The following is a 27,134-nucleotide window of genomic DNA, read 5'->3' as shown; positions in this document are numbered from 1 at the left end:
TTGAAATAGAATGCATTATTTAACCAATGGCAAGTGAAGTAGAATGATAATATCCCACTTTAACATTGACTCTTTTAGGCATTTTTGTATCTATTTTATGACAGACACATCATCCAAAATATTGTATGTCTATGAAAAGCAAATAGGTTAAGATAATTCTTTTTTGTTTATTTATTTTGTCCCTCTTGCACCCAGAGTTTATTATAGGGCATATATAAGGTAATATAAGAAATGACTCCTTGACTTAATATCCAGAATTATGAAATTTCTTTTTAGATTCTCATTAGAAACTTGCTTTGTAACCGTGAGTGGAGACATTTGATGTGTCACGAGTTTCATTGTTCTGAACTGTTTATATCTCAGCAGGAATAATGACATGAATAATTTGACTATTGAGATGTGAAATCAGAGTGAACGCTTGTCAAGGATATTTTCCAGCAAAATTAAATGTTGCTAATTTAAAACGGGTCAGAGTAATATGTTTCTATATTTTGTTCATTGTATAATTTAAATTTAGATCATTTGATATACATTCTTACAATTGGTTCATTTCTGGATCATTAAACTCAACCATCAAATAATATTTATTAGACTTCCGCAGGCTCGTAGGTCCAGAACGACTGCTCTGCCATATAGTTAAGGAAACAGCATACACCCTTCCTTAAGCAAAACATAACCCTTCAGCCAAATACTGTTATGTGTCTAACAAACACAAATATGGCGTTTCTTCATTATTCCAATCTATTTGTCTCACTTCTCCCTGCCATTTCTAATTCTAAAAATCTAATAGAATTTTAAAGATACTTTTGAATCATTAGCAAACACATTAAGAAATATATTGCACATTACATTTGATGATATACTTTAGATAAACTGCTTTCAGATTTACTTCAGTGTGGCCAAATAAGAGAATATGAAATACTCAAAGAGATGATGTGGTCAAATGTTAATTCCCACTCAGAATGACATATGCTTATATTTGACACTCATTTGAATCAATTCTTAGCTAAGAGTTTGGTTAACAAAAAATGTATATTATTTTAGTCAGTGCTTTTGTTGTTGTTATTGTTGTTAAATCTATTTTCCTCACAGGCTGTGTAATAGCTCTTTGTTATTCATTAGTAGGGTCACCAGATGGTACACAGAAAAAAGCAAATTTTGTGACTCTAACTCAATTTTGTTCATTTTTGGTTGTTAAATTTGGAAAAGAAGATTGAAACTAATATTTCAATATAGCTACCCTGCATCATTTATCAAGCCATATTTATTCTGTCCTCCATTGATAACAAACAGAAGTTAAATATTTTCTTCTAATGAATTGAAAGTTATTTACAGATCAGTCTTCAATTTCTTACCTAAAGAAAGCTTGAGGATATTTCTCAAATTGATTATTGGATATTTAATATATCCATAATAAAATACATTTCTAATAAACTGTTACTCTTCAGTTACCAAGACAAAATTGTTTCCCTGCTTGCTAAGTCACTTCAGTTGTCTCCAACTCTTTGTGACCCCATGGACTGTAGCCCGCCAGGCTCCTCTGTCCATGGGCATTCTCCAGGCAAGAATACTGGAGTGGGTTGCCATGCCCCTCTCCAGAATGAAGACGGTTAACCTTACCTATTTAATGAGATCTTATGTATATTCATTTATTTCCATATTTGTCTCCAAATGCTCCAGATGCTCTTTGCTTTAAACATCATATTTTCTAAAGGGATTTTTTTTTTTTTTAAATCTTTGTTGATAGTCACTTCACAGCAAATTGAAGATGTCTGTCAAGTCTTCTCCATGAAAAAATAGGAGAAAGAAAAGTTGACCTTTTAGAGTGACAAGTTTATGGTTTCTGTAACTGGGAATTACTTTGCAACTTTGTGTTCCAGTTTTACTCTATTTAAAAGTTCTTTGAAGGTTCAGATGGCTATTAAACTTGAATTATAGCTCATTGTCTGAAATTGTTTCTTTTTAGGTAAACAGGATTATAAAAAAACCAAACCTATTTTACGAGCAACTAAATTAAAAGCAGAAGCAAAGAAAACAGCAATTGGCATAAAGGTACCTATATTTGATAACTTTAAAATTTGATACATTGCCTGCCACTTCATTTTCTAAAATGGATTGCATAAATATTGAATTCTAAATGTTTCATGACATTTCGAAATCTAAGTCAAATGCCAGAATTAGAGGCTTTTGAAAAGAATTTACTTAATGAGAAATATCCTTCCCATTCTAAGATTTTATCATGTCTTAGATTAAGACCCAATATCACTTAAGAGAACCAGTTACACTTAAAGTTGCAACCTACTTTTTCTGTAGCTTCTGTTTCACTTCAGTGATATATGTGGCCTGGATCAAAAACTTTTCTCATTTGCAAAAAATTTCATTTTATGGTTGTTTATATTTTAATTATAATTGTATATACTTAGATCACTAATATACATAATTTTGCTCATGTATTAGTTTAGTTGTCACTACTCTCAATGATGAAATTCTAATGATGTTCCCAGACATGTTCTTTTAAAAAACCAGTGTTTTAACTGCTTAAGAAGGATAAAAGCTATTGAGAATGATGTTAGCAGATAATCCAATGTGCTATCACAATGAAGTTCAACAAAATTACATTTACATTATTACTCATGTCAACTCTGCCAAGTATTTAGAGTGAAATTAAACTATAAATAGAAAAATTATTTTGGTGGCTCCACTGTCAAATGTGTAAAATTAAAGTGGCTAGTACATATATTTTATTTAAACGTTAAAATGTTAAAAGGAGATTTTGGTTTTTATCTGGCAGATGAAAAATCAATTTTTCTAAGTTATAGCTTATAGCAAATGCCAAGGTATTACTACCAAGCTGTAACAGCTGTTGAACTGCCAGATGATATATTTGGTTGTCTTCCAGAATTTGCTATTATGATCACAAAACACTGCCTTCTCTTTACTCCTGATTGCTGATTTTGATCAAGCATTGCCGTGTGCTGTGGTATATTTTCACAATACAGTCTCCTCAGTTAGTTCTGGGGGTCAGTTTTGAATGAGAAAAAAAAAGTGAATTACCTTTTTGTTTAAAAGAGAGATGATTAATCTTTTGAAGTTTTCTTCTAATTTCACCTGAAATTTCATTCATCTTTAAAATTATTTCTATGGCATGAACTTTCTAAAGCTGGTGCTTATTTCCTTATTTTGCAGTTAGTTACCTGATGATTGTCTTTTGTAGTGAGAGCATTGTCTTGTCATTTTCCAGGAAAGCAATGTGTCATTTACTTTTTATCTTTCACAATACAGTACTTTGCTTTTGTTTTGTCAGAAAAATATTGGGGTAGCACACTCTACTTGTGGCACAATATAATGAGAAACTATAAATTAGAATTTGAAAAGCAGTGCAACCGTGCATTTATTGATGTATACCACTTTCCCATGCACTTCCTTTTTCATTTGCTCTTATAATTTTTGCTGTGGTTTTACTCTAAGGAAGTGGAAGTGGAAGTGAAGTCGCTCAGTCGTGTCCGACTCTTTGCGACCCCTGGACTGTAGCCTACCAGGCTCCTCCGTCCATGGGATTCTCCAGGCAAGAATACTGGAGTGGGTTGCCATTTCCTTCTCCAGGGGATCTTCCCGACCCAGGGATCGAACCCAGGTCTCCCACATTTCAGGCAGACGCTTTAACCTCTGAGCCACCAGGGAAGCCCTTACTCTGAGGAAATAACCATATTTCCAGTATAAGTCTACTTTACAGTGCAGTCATTTAATGTATTTTTCAAAACAATGTAGAATTTATCTTTTATGAGAAAAAGCATTGTTCTTAGATTTCATTTATGATTTAAAGCACGTACAGAAAAGTTTTTGACCCCAAAAACGTAGCTCCTTTTTAATAAACTAGCATACCATTTTGATTTGTAAACCTGTGAAAAACAAAAACCTTAGCCTTAAACATCGTTTACTTTGCTTGAAAATTTATGTGAAATGCCCATTAAAATGATAGGAAACTTTTTAGAATCAGAACCATGGAGATGTTTTACATTTCAAATCTAGCGTACTAATTAGCTTGCCCTGTCAAATTTTGATTGCCTTGTCATTTTAGCATAGTATTTTAAATAACGAAGTTTCTTTCAGGATTGCCATTTAATGCTATTTAATTTCCCTGGTGAGTGATTTTATCCATACTGATAATGTCAGAGAAGCAACTAAGGACTAACGAACATCAGACATGTTTGACTCTTACCTAGTTAATATAGGATGACCGTAATGTTATCTTTTATCACTTGACTACTTAGTTTTTAGAGGGCATCATAGTTATGCTCTTCAAATAATTTAAATCTATAGAAAATATGAACAACTGCATGGAATAGAAAAATAACAGCAATGATAAAATTAAACTCAAAATAAAGAGGCCTAGAATCACTTGCTTCTTTCCTCTGCTGTTATAACAATGCAGAGTCTAAGATAGCACATTTGTAAAATGGATTTTATGCCATTTACCTCAGAGAATAGTTGGGAGAGTTAAATAATACAATAATGCAATGAAAACACTTCACATAAATATGTGTTTGAAGTAGCTACTACTGGTTTGCATAAATAAGACTTTCCTTGGATGCTTGTCATTGGCCTAAAGATCCCCTACTTCAACTAAGTCTGCATTGTGTGACTATACTCCATATTACAAAATGTTCTTAGTTTCGTTATGAAGATAGTATTGTGGATGTTTTTGCAGTCAAGTTTTCAAAGCAGTCTATAATTTTAATATATACCTTACATATGAATTATATAAATCTGACTCAATCCTTCATTATTTATTTAGAAATTGTATTACCATATTGTAGAACCTGTGAAAGGAAAGAAAAGACATAATTATTTTGAGGGAATTTTTGCAAGAAACCACTTCCAGATTTCATTGTCATCTAAAATCAACAGTATTGATTGAGGAATCATGGATATGAGATATAAAAATTACACAGTAGGGTACCTTACCCTCAGGGGCTTCCAGTGCTTTTTAATAAATGTATGTTTAGCAACAGAAAAATTCAAGGAACAGTAATGATTCAGAATAAGACATGAATATGACTGCTTCAAAATGTGGAATTAATTTCTATTGAGAAGCTATTTTTGGTTCCTTTCTCTTACCAATGTAAACAAAATAATTTATGACCCAGTTAAGTGTACCACCTAAAAAATATTTGCACAACTAATATTTGCTATTTGGTTGCTGTTCAATTTGGAAACTTTTCAAGAATTGCAAATTAGTAAAAAAAATTTAGAATGCACATACCTGTTTCCTAGTATTTATATGGAAAAAATAATCTATATTTATTAAGTAGTTTATTAAGTTTATTTGAGAAAATAATAATAATAAAATAATAAGGATCAAAATTTGATTTATCTGTTATATAAATGACATATTCAAATGTCAACCAGATCTTGCTAACATGAGCCACCTGGAATTATTATTTTTGTTCTGTTTTGTTATTCCTGATCTAAAGCTAAAAATGGCCAAGGGCGGGGAGAGTCATAAATATCTTAGGTATGTAAGTTATGATTAGCATAACCAGCATTCTGAAGGCAGTATTTTCAAATTTTACCACAGTTTTAACCTTCCAAACATGCAGTCCCCATAGTAATTATCTCTTTAACAGAAAAGGGACATTTTGAGAAAAATGATTTGCTGTACCCCCTCATCCAATACTTCTTAAGCCTCACCTGCATACCATAGTATAGTGAATAGACTTAATTGAATTAATAGATCCTCTGAAGTTGTATTCTATGAATGTTGTCTACTTTCTACCCTTAAACCTCTTTTTTATGCCTCTGGATATTCTAAAAATGTACAATGGAGGTGCAACGATGTTGCTTGAAAGGATAAGAAGGAGTTGAAAAGCAGCAATTAGAGGTGTTTATCAATGAGAGTGAGAATCATGGCCTCCAATCAAGAGTAAAAACTTTATTCTTGGGTTAAGCTAATGTGAACGGCGACTGCTGCTGAACAGTCTTGTTGTCCACTCTACAGAGCAGATGGAGTGTGCAGTTGTGTGTCACTTGTTTATTACATCCTCTTAAAATTAGTAGCTGTGTAACCAGATGGGTCTGGGAGCACAGCTGTGGATACAAGAAAATAAATGAAACCTGTCTGATGTTGCCCTGCCCTTTTGAGATGCCAAAGTATTCCAACTGCAACAGAGAAAAATTCACTTTAATTTGACATTATATTGTTAGAGTAATTTTTGTTTTCTTTCGATTTCATTAAGGTAGATTTAGAAATAAAATCTTACAAAAATAGTTGACACTAAATCTTTCAACCCCATGATTTTCATTACTATTTATTTTTAGAGTTTTCAGATCCAAAAAATGTAATTATAAAGCTAAAAATCTATATAAAATGTCCACTTGTAATTTTGAAATTCAGGTAAAGATGACATGTTTATTATAAACCAAACTGATTTTTGTCTTTAAAGTTTATTAAGTGACATATGAAAGCTACATTTGTATTAAGTGCAAATAAATTGTTTCTCCATAAAATAGTGTCAGGAAGGGGTGTGATATGAAAGTGAAAATTAGAAGGGAATATTGAAGCCCTTTAGGATACTGTACTGGTACTATTTGTTCTTTTTTCTGTTTAGCCAAGTGATATGCTAATATTGAGAAGATTCCTTCATGATATGTATATATACCAATACAAAAGGTTTATAGATTTTCTAAAAAATAATATGATTTTGCTGTTGTATACGTGGTAAACTTCTTGGCTGTTTTTGCAACATAATCAGTATAATCTGCATCAGATCACTAAGTGAAGTACCCAGGACCATCCTTCATAGTTGTGATAGTTCTATCATATCATATCATGCTTCATGATCCAAGAGTATTCGGTTTTGTTCTGCCACATTGTAAACTGTAGAATTTAGAAGTTAAAAATAAGAGTTTTAACAAAATAATATTTAATAAGGATGTTTATGGGCTTCCCAGGTGGCACTAGTGCAGAGACATAATCTAGAAACTTGTTATAGTTATTTCTTCCCATTAGAAAAGGAGTGATCATTTTAGAAAGAATCTGTGTCCAAATGCTATAACTAATAATAAATACGTTGAAGCAAGAAATACAGAGAAACATAAGCTGTGTAGGTACAAACTATACTGCTTGCATCCAACAGTTTGATATCTAAACTACAAAAATATATTAAAATTATAAATGTTAATGTTACTATTAGAAAGACACAAGCTAAATAAAAGTAGTAACAGGTGTGAATCTACTTCTGTTATTTACCCACAGATGTTGTTTAGTCACTCAGTTGTGTCTGACTCTTGCAACCCCATGGGCTGTAGCCCACCAGGCTCCTCTGACCTGGGCTTTTCCAGACCACCAGGGAAGCCCACCCACTGATGTACTTGCCATTATAATAGGTATTGTCAACCACAAAATAAGTTTCTTTGCTTAATGACAGAGTTAAACAAAAAGAATGTGATCATTCTATACTTTTTTTTTTTTAATCTCATGAAACTGATAACCTTAACCAGTTGCATTTCATGAATTTCAAATCTGCTTTTTTTCTCTTTCCTCAGGAAGTTGGCCTTGTGCTGGCAGCTATATTGGCCCTCCTCCTGGCTTTCTATGCTTTCTTCTATCTCAGACTGTCCACAGATGTTGACCCTGGTCTGGAACCAGATGAAGATTAGTTGAGCAGCAACCAATGCATGAAAAGGAAATAATTTTATAAAAGCACCTCTAGGGACCAATACTTTCTGAAGTACTGAGATAGCAAGATCTTGAATTTTTTTCTGCTGATATTTTCAGTTTGCAGAAATATCTTTTTAAGTAGTTGCCTAGGATATCAAGAAAAAAACCTTACCTAGCAATGTAGTATAATGTGTGCTACCAGATACTCTTATAAATCTTTCTACTTTGACAGGCAACCTATTCATGGTGCATTTTGATAAAACGGGAAACAGATCCTAATTCTTAGGCTGTCTTAGGCAATTTATGTGTATAACTCCATCACTTGCAGATTACTAAATCTGTTTTGTTCCATATACGTCATAAGTAGAATGTCCTCACTTACAGAAGCATTCTCTAGTCACATTCAGCACCTAAGAAGGAATGAAAAGTCATGGGAAATTTTTCATTTTACAAAGAATCCCTGCTTTGTTTCCAGACGTATTTTATATCATTAGAGAGACTATCTGCACGTACCTCTACAGTAATCTTTCCTTCCTGCCAACTGTTCAGCGCACATGTGCTCCATCAGAAATGGCACCTGGATGACAGAAGCTCAAAGAGTCACATATGTCTCTAAAACAGAGTTCCTTTCCTCTTGGGCTGTCTGAACTGGTGTAAATAGAAAGTTCAGTTGATCTTGATTTTAATTAACTTATTACTCTACTAATAGAAACTTGGAATCCTTTTTTAATTATGTTGTTCTGGCGGCTTGGTGTATCAGTCCGCCCCTCTTGTTAGGGAGTAACAATCTGTCGTCTAATCCTGCAGTCTTTCTTACACAACAGTAACAGCAGAAGTCCTACCTACTCAGAAACACTTGCTTGGGTTGTCTCATATCTGAACAATTTGTTTTACAAAATTGTACTTTGTCTCTTGGGAATTAAATTAAGACTCTTTTGTGAAAAGTAAGTAATAGAAGAAAATATATGTCTTATATTACCTGCATATAGAGTTTTTTGTTTATATGATTTTTCAAGGTATTTTACATTTGTTGGGTTATAATGACTGATGTATTCCTTATTTTTTACTGGTAATGGATTTTTAAAATATTTTTACAGCACACAAATACATTAAGCTTAAAAAATGGAAAAATATGTGTCCACAGCAGAGTTGTTAGTTACTACCTTACATAAATATGTATAGAAAATGAATAGTTTGCAACATGTTCATAAGGTGTTTTATAGTGTATTTATAAAGAGTAAATAAAATGTTAAGATTGTTTCCATACTCACCAAGAGAACAAAATTTTGATAAGAATCTTTGAGACTTTTGCAGATAGTTGAATGTGGCTGTATAGCATTTTGTTCTATAGAATTTTTTCAAGTAGTGTAATTTATTTCATCAGCGTGCAAACAGCCAGAAGATCCAGTATCCTCATAGATCCTTTATATCAAACAGCTGAGGGCAGAATTTAGCCAATGCTGTTTACTAGATTCTTCCCCTTGAAATCACAAACTTAAGAGACAGACCAAGAGTTCCTATACACTCACCATAGTGGACCAATCCAAGTGGCATTTTTAGGAAAGGTTGCAGCATTTAATGCCATGTGGTATGTCTGTTTGTGAAGTGGGTGGCAAGGGAATATCCAAGCTGGCATTTTGGATATGATAGGTCTTTTACTTTCCTGAGTGACATGCCACATGTCAAGAAATACTGTTTTCCCTTACTCCTATCACATTTACGTGAACAATTTTCATTTAGTTATTTTCCCTCCCATCTGGTGCTAAATGCAGTCGTATTAAATAAAGATTATTTCTAATTTCAGTAGTAATTTAAATGCAAGGATATGTAATACTTGTTTATTAGATACTTATCCAAGTGAAATATAACAGAATTTACAGTATGTAAAATACATGATTATACTCTTAGAAATGTTTGAAAATTCATTACCCTGAAAAAATAATTTATTATCCTGTTCTACCATTGAGGTATTCTTTGGGGGAAAATGTTGTTTTTGATAGTAATGAATATTACACCAAACACAGTATGATTATTGGCAAGTTTCATTACATAGTTTTACCAATACTCTGAGTCTATGGCTAGTTGTGTTTGTATGACTGACTTATGGTAAGTTCTAAGAGCTAAATTCTGATTTTAATAATTAGCAGGTAAAGTGAGACAAGGAAATGGCAACCCACTCCAGTATTCTTGCCTGGAGAATCCCATGGACGGAGGAGCCTAGTGGGCTACAGTCCACGGGGTCGCAAAGAGTCGGACACAACTGAGCAACTTCACTTTCACGTTCACTTCAAAGTGAGACAGTGTATGTTTACAAAACACTATTTTCATGAAGTTCACATTTTTCAAACTCTCCTTAGTTAGAAAGCAGCAGTTTTTTATGGACAAATCCCAGGGTGAAGTCTTGTTTGAATCTTTGAAGACAGAGAGGTGTTATCCGGCCTACCGTTTCAGGGCACTGCACTTTTGAATAGTGAGTGGTGTTTGGTGTAAGTCTGAGACTGGCACCAGAAAAATTTTAGGAGTGGGTATTTCCCCTGCAATAATTCATTGCTCAGAGTAATTCAGAAGACAAAAACAGAAAAATTTAATTACTCTTCCGAATGTTAGAATCTGTTAACATGCAATTTCTTCAGGAAAAAATAATTTCAACTAATGCAGCTGGACTTAACGTACAACCTAGGAAATATTGTGAATGAAGTGAAATGGTTACTGCATCTTATCTTGCATGCAAAATAAAGAAAATGCAAATTCATCTGAGAGGAGATGTAAAAATATTACCTCATCTAGAATTTTTTTTGAAACAAATGTACTAAAAGCCTATTCTAGTACTAGTATGAGGTTTGTTGTTTTAAGGTGACAAAATACTTGAAGATTTTCTACTCTTTTTCAATTTTTCATAAAACAGAAATATTTCCATTTCAACTGATTATTACAAAGTCCTGAGAATATATTCTTATTCATTTCTGTAATTTCAGTAGTGTAGTCATCTGCCTATATTTAATGAATGCATGTTAAAATTAACCTCTTTTAGTCTTCTCAGAGCCTGGCACAGTTTTTGCATGTGATATATGGTCAAAAATTATTTGCATTTAATAAATAAAACTTAAAATCACAATATTTTTCAACTCAGCATTTAGCATTTATGATCTTTGCTTGTATTGGGGCACATATACATTTAATCCTGGTTTTCTTGAAGATCAAGACAACTAGCACTAGATCTGTTGTAAAACAGAAATATTGCTCTTTTCCAGGAAGTCAAATATACATTATTCTGATCTTAAGCGTTGTTCAAAATCATACTCATTGTTTTAAATTTAACAGTCTAAATCTTCACTCTTACTGAAAATAAAACTAAATTTTCATTATAATGCTTATATTTATGTGAAAATGGAGGTGCTTTATTTTTTCAGATTCTGAAATTATATAGTCCTGATAATTCAGTAGATCAAGTTATACTTTAGATAAGCTTCAGAAATAAACTTCTAGAAATTAAATAGATTTTAAATGTTAATGTATTTCAGCTATAAATAAGGTTATTGAGCCAGAGACTATCTAAGATAAGCTTTTATTTTCTTGTTACCAACAGTTAGGCTTCTTTACACTTACCTGAGGCTTCTCTGGGGAGATTCACACCACTTCTCCCTTAGCAGCACTGCCTTCTTTTATTATAATTGCTCCGACGCAGTCTGGTTAGGATGTTTGCTAGATTTTGTTCCTCTGACACCATATCTAAAATCAGTTCAACCTACAGAAAATATTGTAGCAGATGAATCCAGTGCCTACAGAGACACTTTGCTATTTTGTATAGGTTTTAGCTATACAGGTAAATATAGAGGGAACTGGGAGTGTTGCTTAAAGAGCTATACCAGCGTGGAAATATCTATAGTGGGTCAGTAAATGTATTTAAAACAATTGAACTGCTGTCACATTCAGCATTGTGCCTCCTGTTAAACAAATTTTTTTTATCCCTAGCAACAGACATGCAATCCTTATTTCAAGAAAAATAAGATACTTTACATGCCAGAAGATTTTTTGATGACAGTACCCCCTCCTATTCTTCATTTTTTAAAACAACAACCAAATTGGTGGGGAGGCAGCCAAAATTTGAGGTACCAATGCCTCTCGAACAGATGTCGCACCATTATTTTTTAGCTCGTTTAGATGAATAAACATGTTAAACTGTGAAGTATTACATTTTAGATTTTTTCATTAAAAAAAGAGACAATCTGTTTACTGTCCTAATTGAGACAACAATCCTTGTGGTTGCCAGTTTTGGCAGTCATAACAATGAACTATAAATATTTGGACCAACCAAGTAAATGGTGGCTATAAAGGCTATAGCATGTGTAAAGTTCTGTTTTCATGGGCACCCGTCTTAGTATGGCATTTTTTTTCTGTCTTCTTCAAATACAATTGTTTGTGTAAATTTGAAGTTTCATGGTAAGCCTAAAAGAAATTGATTTCAATATCTAATTTTGTTCTAGTTTATCATCCTTTTCAGTGTTCAACTATCCATCTGCTTGTAACAAATTGCTTCTGCAGTTGCTCTATTGAATGTGACAAGGCAGGTCTTCACTGGCTTGTCTTCTCCGTACACCCTAGGATAATACAAAATTCAGAGGCTTTTTTTTTTTTCTCCTATTCTCATATTTATAAAGCGAGGGTAAAGGCATTTTTAAAACTCCCTTAAATTGCAGCAGTTTTTTTAAAAGAAAGTTTTATAAATAAAACATGACCAAATATAACTCTTGGTATAATGACCAATGATGGAGGTCATATTCTTAGCCCATATCAGTATTCTGTACATAAAACAACAGGTAAGAGGAGTTGGTGGACCAAAGAGAAATAACCCAGACATTAAAAACTTACTTATTACACTAGCTCCTACACATCTGTGATCAAGATAGTGAGTGCCCTTCTCGGCATCTTATTTGAGTTCTCTCGTTCACTTATACTCTTTACCGTCTCCCCTATCTGCCTCAGTTCTAAATTCTTAGCAATCTTGAACATTCCTTCTCTGTTTGTATGAACCCCCCCTTGTACTCGGTCGTACTTAACTTGGTGCATACTGTATTAACTGCCTCTACATATCTGCCATTTTACTTAGAAATATCACTGATCCTCCCCCCCTTTTGTTTTCTATTGTCTTTCTTCTTCCCTGCTTTCTTTATCTGTCACTAAACGCATGCATCACACAAACTAGAGAGAAGAGTACAATGAACCTCAATCCACCCGTCACCTAGTTTCAACCAGTGTTTTGCCACTCTTTTTATATACTCCACCCATTTTCTGTAACCTGAGGTATTTTAAAGTTGACATTTTTACCTGCAAATATCTCAGTATGCATTCCTGAAAGTATTTTTGTATTTTGTTTTTGTTTTCTGTTAGGTATTTTTTTTCTTTAGTTACCAAGAAGCTAATCAAATTAAATAAGTAGTTCCTCATATCACTTAATACTAAGGCAAGAGTCAAATGTCCTTAACTGTCTCTAAGATATCTATTTAACATAGGTTGTGAATCAAGATCTGTACTACCTTTGTTTGTATGTCTCTTAAATTCTTTTAAAGTTGACCCTCGAACAATATGGGAACTGATCTGCCCCTTAACTTATAGTCAGCCCTCCATATTCTTGGTTCCTCCACATCTGAAGATTCAGCCAACCATAGATCGTGTAGTAGTATTTACTATTGAAAAATATCCACATGTAAGTGGGCGCCTGCAGTTCAAACCCACGTGGTTCAGGAGTCAACTCTATTCAGCAGCAAACCACTCTTTCATGCCATTGATTGTTGAAAAAACCAAATTATTGGTCCTTTTGAATGTTCAGCTTTCTAGATTTGACCTTTTTCATTTTATTATTCATTTTTTCCTTCTATTTTTCCTATTTTCTGTAAAATAGAAGTTAAGCTTTAAGTTAGATTAGATCCAGACAATTTTGTTGTTGTTTGTTTTTAAAGCAAGGGTACTTCATAATTCCTAATGGAACACGTGATATCTGCTTGTCTCACTTATGGCAATGCTGAAATTTGCCACTGGATTCATGTGCTAGTAACCTGATTCCTTCCAAGTTAAGGTTTTACCTAAAGCTTTTTAATCCATTCATAATTGTTTGCTAGGTTATTAATCTCATTAGGCATTTCAAACTGGTGATTTTCCATCATTCCTTTAGCATATGTTAAGTGAAATTATTAAAAACAATTTTTACCAATTATTTGATTAGCTTAAAGAAATCCAAATTTCAGAGTAATGACTTAGTACTCTTCACTGTGGCCAATGAAGATGTGCCATTGTTGTTCCTGTTGTTTTTTCATTATCATAAAGGCATAGATTTTACATATGTGATATGACTCAATCCGTTGCAATCTTTGTTCTTTTCAGTACTGAAATGAGAATTATGTTATCATGCTTCATATTATTAAAATCATGAAAGTTTTATGCTTTTACACTATTTTAAGTTATTCTGAGAGTGACAGCCAGTTAGTTGGATTTTAAAAACAACAGGAATAAGTAGTAAATGTGGGGGGAAGTATAATATTTGCATATTATATGATTGACTAGAAAACTAAGAAAATATTAAGATTTATGTAGCATGATCTTTTAGAAAAATATTTGTGAAATCAATAGCTTTATCTATCTATACAATAATTAGCTAAATGTAATAGCATAAAAATATCTTTTACAATTGCAATCAAAACTATAGAATTATCTAGACGAAAATCAGCAAAAGTATGAAGAGAATTCATTGGATAAAAGAATGTTACAGGGTGACATAATAAAACTTTAAAAAAAGGAATTAATAAAAATAGTCTTCTGCTCTGGAAATAGAAAAGATAACCTTAACCCATCAGATATTAAAGTGCATTATAAAGTTATAATACATAAAATATCATTGTTAAGGAAAAGTAGACAAACCAATAGAAAAAGTGTAATTTCCAGAAATAGATCATATATGAATATTCATTTAATGTTTCCTATAAGTCATGAGGATAGATAAGTTATTTATTAAATGAACTAACTGAATATCCATCTGGAAATTAAAAGATGCATAAACCATGACTTAAAACAAGATTAATTTCTGATGGAATTTGATTTCTGTATGAAAATGAAATGATAAAAAGTATTAGAAGAAATTTTAGATGTTTTTAGATGCTCTTAGTAGGGAAATTATTTCTGGGCATTGATTCATGAGTCAGAAGCCATAAAGGAAATACTGTTGGTTTATAACACATTAAATTAAAATCTAACACACAAGCCAATACCCAGTGTTAATTAAAGATGTGAAGAAACAGTCTCTTTAATATACTACTTGGGGGAATAGTAATCTCACACACTTTCTGGAAGGGACTTTTGCAGTGTACTTTAAAAGTCTTAAATTTCATGTATACTTTAAGCATTCTTCATAATGTCAAAAAACCAAAGAAATGAAAAATTAGAGCTATGTAAATGTCCAATATAGGAGTCTTTTTAAATGTCTTGTTACATCTATAAAATAAAATGTGATGGATTCACTAAAATAGCATGTATTTATATTTAACTGACATGGAGAGAGGTCAAAAAAGTTATAAAAGATTACAAGTGATTGTGATATAGTTCTCTTTTGTTTGAATGTATATATGTCTTGGGCTTCCCTGGTGGATCAGTAGTTAAGAATCTGCCTGCAATGTAGGAGACAGAGGAGACTCAGGTTGGATCCCTGGGTTGGAAAATCCTCTGGAGGAGCCTGGGGGACTGCAGTTCCTGGGGTTGGAAAGAGTCGGACATGACTGAAGCAACTGAGCAGGAGCATGTCTCTGGGTTGTAAATGTATTTGAGTGTGTTGGAAGAATATTTAGCAAGAAATAAAGAGTATTTCAGAAAAGAACTGATATTGTAATAGGGAAGAACCTTTTGTATCCTATTACAAGTTAATAACTAGAGATATTGCCTATAAGCTTAACTTATACATAATGGCTCATCTTTGGGAATCCTGCCTCCCAGGTAATGAGTGTTAAGCTAAATTAACCTTTGTTTCGCTCATAGCTTCCCTGGTGGCTCAGATGGTAAAGAGTCTGCCTGCAATGCAGGAGAGCCGGGTTCAATCCCTGGGTTGGGAAGATCCCCTGGAGAAGGAAATGGCAACCTGCTCCAGTATTCTTGCCTGGAGAACTCCATGGACAGAAGAGCCTGGTGGGCTACTGTCATGGGGTCACAAAGAGTCAGACACGACTGAGTGGAAAGATTTTAGCTCAACAAGAAACATCCTGACCGGACCCATCTGTGAATGACTAGAGAGAAGAAGAAATTAACACATCCCTTCTGGAGGCTGATGAAAAATCAGGAAATACTGCACTTTATTCCTTCCCCTTTTAGTATAAAAGAAGCCTGAATTCTAACTCAGGCAATATGGTTCTTTGAGGCACAAGCCCACCGTCTTCTTGGTTTGCTGGCTTTCCAGATAAAGTTGTTATTCCTTGCCCCAACAACTTGACTCTCCATTATTGGCCTGTCATGTGGCAAGTGGTATGAGCTTAGACTTGGTAACAATTTGGAGTTTATTCACTTGTTCATTTGAAAACAATGAATTGAATGTTTGCTACATGCCAGCATTGTTTTTGTGCTTGTAACATATCCATAAACATTAAAAAGCAAAAACAAACAGAAACAATACTCTTGCTTTCATGATGTATGATCTTGAGAGATGGAGATGGTGATGGTTTCATCAAACAGAGTGAAAAGTGTATTCTAAAGTGAGAGAAAACCAATAAAAGAGTATAAAGACATACTAGTGCTTGGCCTATTGCAGCCAAGAGCGGCTGGAACACAGAGGGCATGAGGTAGATGGAGTGAGAAGGTCATTTGTTAATGTACCTTTGTACTCATTGTCACCTTCTTTCTTTCCTCTGCCTAGAACCATTTCCTTATATTTAATCTTGGAAAATGCCTATCTATCCTTGAAGACCTCTCTGTTCCCCGATTTTCCTGGCCTTTCCCCTTCCAGTCCCCAACCCTTCCAACTCAAGGCTAGGTGAGATGACGATTCTCTGTCTTTTAGAGAATTTATTCCATGACAGTTATTCATTTGTATAATCTCCAACTGGACTCTGAGGTCTTTCAGTGAGGATTCTGAGTTTTACTGCTGTATCTCAAATGCCAAGAGTGCCTCTAGACCCATGCTTTTTGCCACAGTCAGTATTTCTGAATGAATGAATACTACACCCCATTCCCTAGAACAGGGTTTCTCCGTGTTGGCACCGTTGACAGTTTGGGCCAGATAATTCTGTTGTGGGGCCCTGTCCTGTGCATAGGAGGATGCCTAGACGTATACTCTACCCTATATGCAAGTCTATTCCAGTAGGACCTCCTCCTGCCATAGTTATTATTGGAGGAGGTCATCAAGCGTATGTGACCACTTGTTGATCCATCAGTTAGACTAGGGCAACCTTGTATTTCTGTTGTTGCTTTTTGAGCATGGTTGCTCTGTTATCTGGTGTCTTGTTATTTGGTGTATTGATACCCAAAGTTATTAAATCTTGATTATGAGTTTTGACTTTTAGCATTATAGAATGTCTCTGATGCTTTTATGTCTGAGTTCTGCAGTTTTTTTATAAAAATGTCACAATTCTTGCAGACTTAATTTTTTTGGTATGTTCTTTCTATAGCTATAATTTCAGCTTTCTGAATCACTGTATGTTAGGTGTGCCCTTTACGTAGAATTACAATCGTAGAGTTCAGATTTGTTTTATGAGCCGATTTGGAACTTTTTTGGTAATAGCTGAGTGAAACCCATTCATGTTTTTCAATAGTATTATCAATTCTGCAAATAATTTTATAATTTTATTTTACAGTCATCAAATGTATTGTTATATATATGTTTCTATATTTGATGTGTCTTCTAAAAAATTTGTTTGGTATTTTTGAACACTGATATTTTTATTTAGAGATTTCACTTACATGTTTTTAATACACTTAATATACATTTTCACAAATAATCTGCTACTCAGTGTATTGTCAAGCTTACATGATATCCTTGACCTTTGTCTATTACCTATAAAGCAGTCAATAATCTTAGACTGCTTTCTCCTTTGTCTTTCTCTTCATCCATCTCTAGTTGTTTTCTTTCTACTTTTCTAGAGCATATTCTTCTACTCATGCCACTACCCTTTTTGATATTTTACACTTAACTTTAACTCTAGAATTAAAAATATATGAAATGCTTATCATCAGTTCTTTTGCCAAAATTTTCCAGGTTATCTCCTAGTTGAATGAAGCTCAGCCAACTAATGAAGAGCTCATCTGTAAAGTATTCCCTGGATCCATGAACCTTTTAAGTTTTTTTTTTTTTTTCTATTGCTTTTATACTTGGGGCAATATGGTGATTATAAAATACTTGACTTGCAATTTGTTTCCTTCAATTTCTTACAAATGTTGCCCTGACATTGCTTTGCTTTTGTTGTTGTTGTTGCTACCCTTGAAAAGCTTAATGCCAGTCTTTCCCAATTCCCCCTCTATGGGCAAGTAACTTGATCTAATTGCCTGTATACCCTGAATTCTGATTGTTTTTCTAGGATATGTCTCTCTCTCTCTTTCTTTTTTTAAGTTTCCTAGGCACACAGTGGGCCCTTTAAATATGTAAACTAATATTTTCTTTGTTCTGAAAGTTTTCTTCAATTATACTTTCACGTCAGTTATAGAATGTTTTGTTTTCCTTCTTCAGAGACTTCAACTATATGTATTTTGAATTCTCTTTTCACATCTGCTATTTCACCATATTCTCCTTGACCCTTTTACTTACTATTTTATTTCACTTTTATCTTCTTGGTTTTCCTGCTTTTCTTCAAAGTCTCAGTAAATTTTGCTACAATCTATTATATACTTTGGGTACCTTTCAATTTATTCTTTGTTTGTGAGTTGGGCTTTTTTTTTTTCCAGTTTCTTTGCTGAGATCAATCAGCTCCTACTGCATTATTCCCCATTTTGTCACTGTGGTCTTAAGCTTTAAATTTTCTATTTCTAGTTTATATCTGTATCTACATTTACATCTGCATATCTATCTACCTATCTACAACTAATTTCCAAATGTTTATTTGAGGATTTTTAGTTAAGTTAAAATTGTGTTAGCATTCTTCTGATTTGTGGGGTTTGTTGTTTTTTTTTTGGTATGGAACAATTCTTCAGCTGAAGTGTTTTGATTTGAATTTTCTGATTTATTCTTCCATTAGCTTTGTATGTAGTTGGCTTGATTTTTTTCTCTGTTTCTAGTCATTTTAGGGGTTGCGTCTATAGTCCAGGATTATCTCTTTACAACAACCTGCTGAAGACAGTTTCTTTAATGAATGCTCTCAGTGGTAGGGGAGACAGGCAGGATTGGCATGCCTTATTTCTTTTTCATTTCTGAAAAGATCCTCAGTTTTTCTTTTACCTTCTTTCTCATTTCTGCTACTTCCTCAAGAGCATAATCTTTTCTCTACTTTTATGATTCTTTATAGGAAGCTATGCTCTTTTGACGCTGCTAACTTCTTCAGTATTACTCATTTTCAAACCTTTCTCCTATAGCTGGTACTGTGAAGTGCCAAATACCAGACCTCAAATGTTGGCACTTAGTATTATTTCCTTTCTCTGGGGTCCATGACTTGTTGATGTGCTCCACTTTAAAAAGTTAAAATGGTATGTCATTAAAATGGTGTGTTTTAAGCAATCCTGAAGGAAATCAGTCCTGAATATTCATTGGAAGGACTGATAGTGATGCTGAAACTCCAATATTTTGGCCACCTGATGAGAAGAACTGACTCATTGGAAAAGATCCTGATGCTGGGAAAGATTGAAAACAGGAGGAGAAGGGGATGACAGAGGATGAGATGGTTGGATAGCATCACTGACTCGATGGACGTGAGTTTGAGCAAGCTCCTGAAGTTGGTGATGGACAGGGAAGCCTGGAGTGCTGCAGTCCATGGGGAAGCAAAGAGTCGGACACAACTGAGCAACTGAACTGAAGCTTCCTAATTTTTGAACCCAGAGGTTTACAGTAGTCTTTTTAAAAATATTTATTTATTTATTTGACTGCATTGGACCTTAGCTGTAGCATGTGAGATCTTTCATTATGGTGCCCAGACTCTCTGGTTGTAGTGTGCAGGCTCAGTAGTTGAGGTTTGCAGTCTTAGTTACTCCATAGTATGTGAAATCTTGGTTCCCTGACCAGGGATCAACCCTCATCCCCTGTATTGCAAGGCAGATTCTTAACCGCTGTATCACTATGGCTGTCTCTTACAGTAGTCATAAGATGCTTGTTGGAATGTGGTATTTATGTTTCTATTTACAGGCAACTTGATTTTGGTATTTTCTGTTTCCAGTAAGGCTCAACACATGAGCCATTTGTGATTGTATTTGCACTCTTATTTTGATATTATCATTGGGTGGAGGACTTGAGAGATTTCAGTTCAGGAGGATATCATTATCTCAATTCCCACGGTTTTTAAATAAATCTTGAAATTGCTCATTTTCTAGGTTAAATGTACAAAGCCGCCTTTGATTTGGTTTCTATAGACCTTATTATATTTTGAATTTTAAAATGTTTTTGTGTCTTCTAATTGTATACTCCTAAATGGACTCCATAATTTGAGGGGGGAGATCTTGTAATTTTGATATTCATCGTAGTAGCCGGTATACTTTTCATACACATAACAGTTTCTCTATTAGCTGTTTAGTTATTGCAACTATCATTTATCAATATGAGAAAACCTTTTTATATAAGGAATTCTAAGCAAAATGTTTGGGTTCCCTATACATCTTTTTAAAAAGATGTCTTAGGTAAATACTGACAAATATCTTCTAAAAGATATTTCTTAAAATTTCTTAAGAATTTCTTTAAAAGAAGCCATGTTTTAAAAGAAACACAAATATAAGAACCTATTCTCATGAAAAAGATGGAAATAATAGAGACTAAATAGTTTCTCCAATTCATACTTTTTTCAATAATTTCTCTGTAAAAAATAAATGGAAACCTATAAATTTTGTTCATTTTAACGTGTAAAAATTAAAGCAGCAAACAATAAGAGAATATAACATTATTATAATCTCTTCTATTTATTAATTCATTTAATTTAAATGCAAATTATATGTTTTAATAATCATAAATTGCTTGGCATCAGGTTGTTCCTAGTAATGAGCAGTTCAAGAGATGGCACTTTTTTGAAATTCTAATAAAGCATTCCACGGAGCCCTTTTCCTTTGTGAGCAGGGTTGCCCCTTGAAACTTCCTGAAATACAGAGCTGAAATGATTTAAAACCTCAGAAGAAGGTTTTTAAGGTTGGAATAGGAAGCCACTCTTGGGCTTCATGGCCAGATCTGAACACTGAAGTTAAGAAGTAATTTCAAATCAATCTGTAGGAAGATTTTACCTCTGATCATGGGCAAACAGAAGCCTTCTCTCCAGTAGGTGTCAGGAGTCATGTGATGGCCACTAATGATGTCTTCTGCCTCTTATCATCTGCCAGGGACGACTCACATTTATTTCCACGCAGGCAGTGAGAACACTTAATGAAACAAAACAGCACTATCGAGCTCCAGGTTTGCCAGTTCTCTTTGGTGCTAGAAATGAAGCTCTAGGTTCATTAAATTGTGGCTTGTGGAGGTATACTACAATTATAATCCACCGAACCAAAAATTATAATGAGATCGCAAAGCAAGGCTTTAATATACACAGACCTCCTCTCTCTATTTCAAAAGTTCAAGTTAATTCAGCAAATATCACAGGCTTAGAATATATATATATATATTCTATAGATATATAGATATCTATATCTATAAATATAAATAATTATAGGAAAAATACAAAAATGAATAAAAAATAACCAAAATCATATTGTGCATAAATATAGCCTAATAATATCTATACATTAATTAGTTTGCTTTTAGCCTTCTAGACTTTATACTTTCGTATTATAACATATGCAATATATTTGTTCTCAGATCTCAATAGCCTGTGACTATAGTAATACCCCAATTTTTGCTGTCTTTAATGAAAAGAGACACAAATGTAGACATATACAGGCCTACCATATTGCTGTATTCTTATTCATTCGTTCAACAAATGCTACATTTCTACTAGAAGTAAGGCACTTTTTAGCAACTGAAAATATAGCAGTGAGCCAAAAATAATAAAATCTAGGTCCACATAGAGCTCATATTCTGGAGGAGTAGGTGAGCAGAAATAGAAAATGAACAAATGAAAAAACATGTACAAATATATAAACATAAAATGCCAGGTGATGAGAAGTGCTGTGGAGAAAAAGAAGGTCAGGGGCTTGGAAACGGAGTGTCTCTTCACTCAACTTGCTCTACCAGAGCCACAATTCAGGCTCTTCTTGATTTGACCAAACACACTTCGACCGGCGGGCCTTTGCACTGACTTACGTCTATTTGACTTTTTCCTTCATCTCTAATCTTTGCTCAAATGACACCTTCTCAATGAGGCCGACCCTAACTAGTCTGCTTAAAATTGCGACCTGACGCCATGTCCTCTCCCCAGCACTTCTAAACCGTCACTGTATTCAGTTACCCCCTAGGCTACTCTTTCACTTCTGATCCTTTGCAGCCTCCCTTTTCTCTCTCTGCCCTTAAAACGCCAGTGTTCCTCAGAGATCCATTTGTGATCCTCTGGCACACCTCTGTCTGTAATGAGTCCCTGGTTCCAATCTAATTAAATTGAATGGAACTCATTCATTCCCCAATGCTCACACCTATGTTTTTCTTCTCTGCTCTTTGGCCACACTGTTCTTGCTTTCTGGATTCTTTTTCTGCTTTCACCATCAACCCACTATCAGATCTGTAGTACTGGTCCTTTCAGACTCAACTGAAACAGCCTGTCCCTTCCTCCCCAGAGCATCTCAGCTTCAATTAGGTGCTGACCACAGCCCAGCAAGCTTTAGCGTTCATCATATAGTCTATCATCGCCCTGTAGGCTGGCCACATGTCTGATTCATCTTTTCCTGCACTGGCCTTAGATAGCTGCGATTCAATAAATGTGCTGATATTATAATGGCACAATAATAGTCACTAGGAAAATGCCATTTAGTTAGCAACTTCCTGAATACCTAACATACTCTGAAATTAAGAAGTGAGCACGCTAATTCCTGTCCTGTTGAGAACACTGTGCTTGACAAAGCCACTCTGAGGGATGGGTATGGCACAGAATTACCGAGAAGGAGGTATCTTTCTCATATTCTGAATAACCAGACATAAAAATATATAAACATATATATACATATATATGTTTATATGTAGAACATATATAAGACAAGTTTACAAATATGCAAATTACAGTGGTTACCTTTTTTTCAGTTACTTTCAATGAACTATTTATATGTACATCAATACTGTTATTTCACATGTTTTTATAATGTTTTATACATTTATTAGGTATGACTTCACAGGTCTCTGAGTACCTTGGAAGAGCTCACTCTGAAATAAAATTAACATTAATGATTACTAATAACAATTGAATGAGGCATTCTATTAACGTGAGAAGATTAGGACTTAATACTATTATTCCTCATATGATAATATCTTTAACGGTTTTTTAAATTTGTCATGTTATCATATTGGCCCCTTTTCCTTAAGCATTGCTTTGGCTTACGACCACCAAAACGACAACTTTTTATTAGCTAGTTATAATAGTAACAATAAGAGCTGCCGTTTACTGCGCACTGTGCCAGTGAAGTCTACTGGTAGGCTCTTCATGTGTATCATTTTCTTTGATCCTTACAGAACCCCAGGAGGTAAACCATACTGTTATCCCCATTTTGCACTGAAACTGAGGCTTAGAAAAGTGAAGTGATTTTTCAAGGTTGTGATCTGGAAGTAATGAATCTAAGTTTTCAAAATAAAAATGTCTCATTTTAGAGCCAGTCTTTAAACCATGCTTATTCAGCTTCTAAATCTCTTTGCTGTCCGTAACACATATCTGTATAAACAATGCCACTTCTATTGAGTTTGCCAGTTTTCATATGTAACATCTGTAAGGTCATACTGTACTTTGCTCTAGGAAAAAAAACAAGTGTTCCCAGATAAGGAACTTATTAAACACATTATGGTATGAGATATGATTACTGCATTTCCATAATCTTTTATTTGAGAAACATTAGCTTAAAAGAAAATAAACCTGATATAGGTTCTTATTGTACAATGTTGCCTTCCCTTTAAGTGCTCACAAGATACATTTTTAAACAGCACATCCTAGACTCTTGACTGGAGTCAAGTTCTCTGACCTGCTTTGAAAGAGCAGAGCTAAGTTTGTCCACCTCAAGTCTCCCAAACTTTCACATCTTCATGATTCCGTGTGTGTGTGTGTGTGTGTGTGTGTGTGTGTGTGCGCGCGCTCAGTTACTCAGTCACGTCCAGCTCTTTGTGACCCCATGAACTGTAGCCTGCCAGGCTCCTCTATTAATGGAATTGTCTAAGCAAGAATACTGGAGTAGATTGCAATTGCCTATTTCAAGGGATCTTCCCCACCCAGGGATGGAACCTGAGTCTCTTGTGTCTCCTGCATAGGAAGGTGGATTCTTTACCACTGTGCCACCTGGGAAGTCTTCATGATTCCATAAGGATATCCAAATTAGACTGATGAATTCACACTAAGTTTCCTTCAAATTCTAAATAAGTGATACATGAAAGCTAAGAGACAGATGTAGTTGAGACAGAAATTCTTTTGGATCGCAGGCTTAGATTTCCTCTTACAAGCATTTGTCCCGGCTTTCCTATCTGAAGATCATCTTCCTTTGATAACCAAGGCAGAAAGAAATCATCAGCCTTTACCAGGTCTGTTCTCTACTTGTTACCTGTCACTACTGATATAATAGGACCTGGACAACAGGCAACGTGGAACTTCCTTGCTCTTAATGGAATATAAGTGAAACCTTTTTTGTATTTGTCCTTATCAATTTGCTCTCACTTCAATTCATTTAGGAACTTAGGAACTTCTTGATGGTATTCTTTAAAGTCTCTGCTACATTTTGGTATCTGTTCTTCACTTGTGGTAGCAAATATTTTCTTTAAATTTTTTGTTGTATTTTTGTTTGTTTTGCTTTTATTGTCAAAACCTGTTTATGTTTACAGTGTTTTAAGAAGAAAGATGATTGTAGCATTTTTTCAAGTGAAGATGGTTAAACTGTATAGTAAACATCAAAAGAAAAAACCTATGGCTTAACAATTCCAATATCAGTGAAATCATTCAGTATTCGTTTTTCTCTGTCTGACTTACAGTATTTAGCATAATACACTCTAGATCCATGCATGTTGTCACAAATGGCAAAATTTCATTATTTTTTATGTCTGAGCAATATTACATTGTGTCTATATATATATATTTATCATATCTTCTTTATCCATTTATCTATTGATGGACACTTTGGAGAAGGAAATGCCAACCGCCTACAGCATTCTTGCCTGGAGAATTCCATGGACAGAGGAGCCTGGTGGGCTATGGTTCATGGGGCCACAAAGAGTCAGACACGACTGAGTGACTAACAGTAGGTTGTTTCCATATCTTGGCTATTATAAAGAGTGCTGCGATGAATATAGGTGTGCATATATCTTTTTGAATTAGTGTTTCTGTTTTCTTCTGATAAATGCATAGGAGTAGAATTGCCAAGTCATATGGTAGTTCTATTTTTAATTTTTTTTAGAAACCTCTGTATTGTTTCCCATAGTGGCTGCACCAAACTTGTATACCCATCAAACAGCGCACTAGCGTCACCTTTACTTTACATCCTCACCAACACTTGCTTTTTGACGATAGCCATTTTGATAGGTGTGACTTGATATCTCATCATGGCTTTGATTTGCATTTCCCTGATGATTGTGATATTGAGGATCTTTTCATGTACCTGTTGGCCATCTGTGTGTCTTCTTTGGGAAAAAAAAAAAAAAGTGTCTATTCAGTTCCTCTACCCATTTTTTAAATCAGTTTGTCTGTTTGATATTGAATTGTACACATTCTTTGTACAATTGGATTTTAACCCTGTATCAGATATATCATTTGCATATATCTTTTCGTATTCAGTAGATGACCTTTGGACTTCCCTGGTGGCTCAGTTGGTAAAGAATCCACCTGGACTATGGGAGACCTGAGTTCGATCCCTGGGTTGGGAAGATCCCCTGGAGCAGGGGATGGCAACCCACTCCAGTATTCTTGCCTGGAGAATCCCCATGAACAGAGGAGCCTGGCGGGCTGCAGTCCACGGGGTCACAAAGAGTCGGACACGACTGACTAAGTCGGACGTGACAGACTAAGCACAGATGGCCTTTAGGTTTTGCTGTTATTTCCCTTTGCTGTTCAAAAGACTCTTTGTTTGATGGAGTCCTATTTATTTTTGTTTTTGTTTCATTTGCCTGAGGAGACAGAGCCAAAAAGCAATTATTGCTAAGGCCAATGTCAAACAGCATGCTGCTTGTGTTTTTTTTCTAGGAGTTTTAAGATTTCATGTTTTATGTTTGAGTCTTTAATCCATTTTAGTTTATTTTTGTATGTGGTGTGAGAAAGTGGTCTAGCTAGATTTTGACAGCATGTAGCTGTCCAGTTTTCCCCAAACCATTTGTGGGGGAGACTATCTTTTCCTCATTGCATATATTTGCCTCCTTTCTTGTAGGTTAATTGGCTACATAATTTCAGATTTAGCCCTGGGCCCTCTATTCTGTTCCATTGATCTATGTGTCTGCTTTTGTCCTAGTACCATATTTTTTAGATTATTGTAGCTCTGTAGTATAATTTGAAGTTAGCATGCATGATATGTCCATCTTTATCCTTCTTACTGAAGATTGTTTTGGCAGTTGAAGGGCTTTTGTGCTTCCATACAAATTTTACACTTATTTGTTCAAGTTCTGTGAAAAATGCCATTTATATTTTGATAGAGATTTCTTGAATCTGCAGGTTGCCTTGGAGAGTATGATCATAATAATATTAATTTTTCCAAATCACAAGCAGGATATATCTTTATATTGTTTGTGTTATCTTCAATTCCTTACATCAGTGTCTCATAGTTTTCCAAGTACAAATTTCTTTTGCCTCAGATTTATTCCTCTGTATTTTGTCCTTTTTGATGGAGCTATAAATAGAATTATTTTGTTAATTTCTCTTTCTAATAATTTTGCTCTTTGTGTATAGAAATGCAACAGATTCACATATATAAATCTTGTATTCTACAACTTTTTCTGTATTCATTGATAAGTTCTAATTGTTTTGTAGCCTCGTTAAGGTTTTCTATATAAAGTACCATGTCATCTGCAAACAGTGACAGTTTTTCTTCTTCTTTTTCAATTTGGAATTCTTTTGTCAACTGAAAAAACACACAATGTGTTAGTTGTGAGTCAAGTTTTATTTGGGACAAAATCGGGACTATAGCCTAAGAGACAGCATTTCAGATAGCTCTGAGAAGCTGCTCCAGAAAGGTAAGGGGTAGGTCAGTGTATGTGATTTTGGTAAAGGGGAAACACATGAAATTA

At 34.3% G+C, this 27,134-nt stretch overlaps 1 protein-coding gene across 17 annotated transcripts in view; it reads left to right on the top strand.

Moving 5' to 3' along the window:
• Window positions 1-10,775, top strand: part of TRIQK (triple QxxK/R motif containing) — a 92,343-nt gene extending 81,568 nt beyond the window's left edge. For all 17 annotated transcript variants that reach the window (XM_081496880.1, XM_081496879.1, XM_081496875.1 and 14 more), the window contains 2 exons: window positions 1,967-2,052; window positions 7,546-10,775. In XM_081496880.1, the coding sequence (XP_081353006.1) occupies window positions 1,967-2,052; window positions 7,546-7,659 (200 nt within the window). In that variant the 3' untranslated portion in view covers window positions 7,660-10,775. The remainder of the gene's footprint in view (window positions 1-1,966; window positions 2,053-7,545) is intronic.
• The last annotated feature ends 16,359 nt before the right edge of the window (window positions 10,776-27,134 follow it).

The sequence above is a fragment of the Giraffa tippelskirchi genome, chromosome 6 (genome assembly GCF_054371585.1).
Source record: "Giraffa tippelskirchi isolate mGirTip1 chromosome 6, T2T-mGirTip1v1.2.pri, whole genome shotgun sequence".
Taxonomy (NCBI): Eukaryota; Metazoa; Chordata; class Mammalia; order Artiodactyla; family Giraffidae; genus Giraffa; species Giraffa tippelskirchi.
The sequence above is the reverse complement of the archived record's forward strand: the minus strand, read 5'-3'. Positions and strand labels throughout refer to the sequence as shown.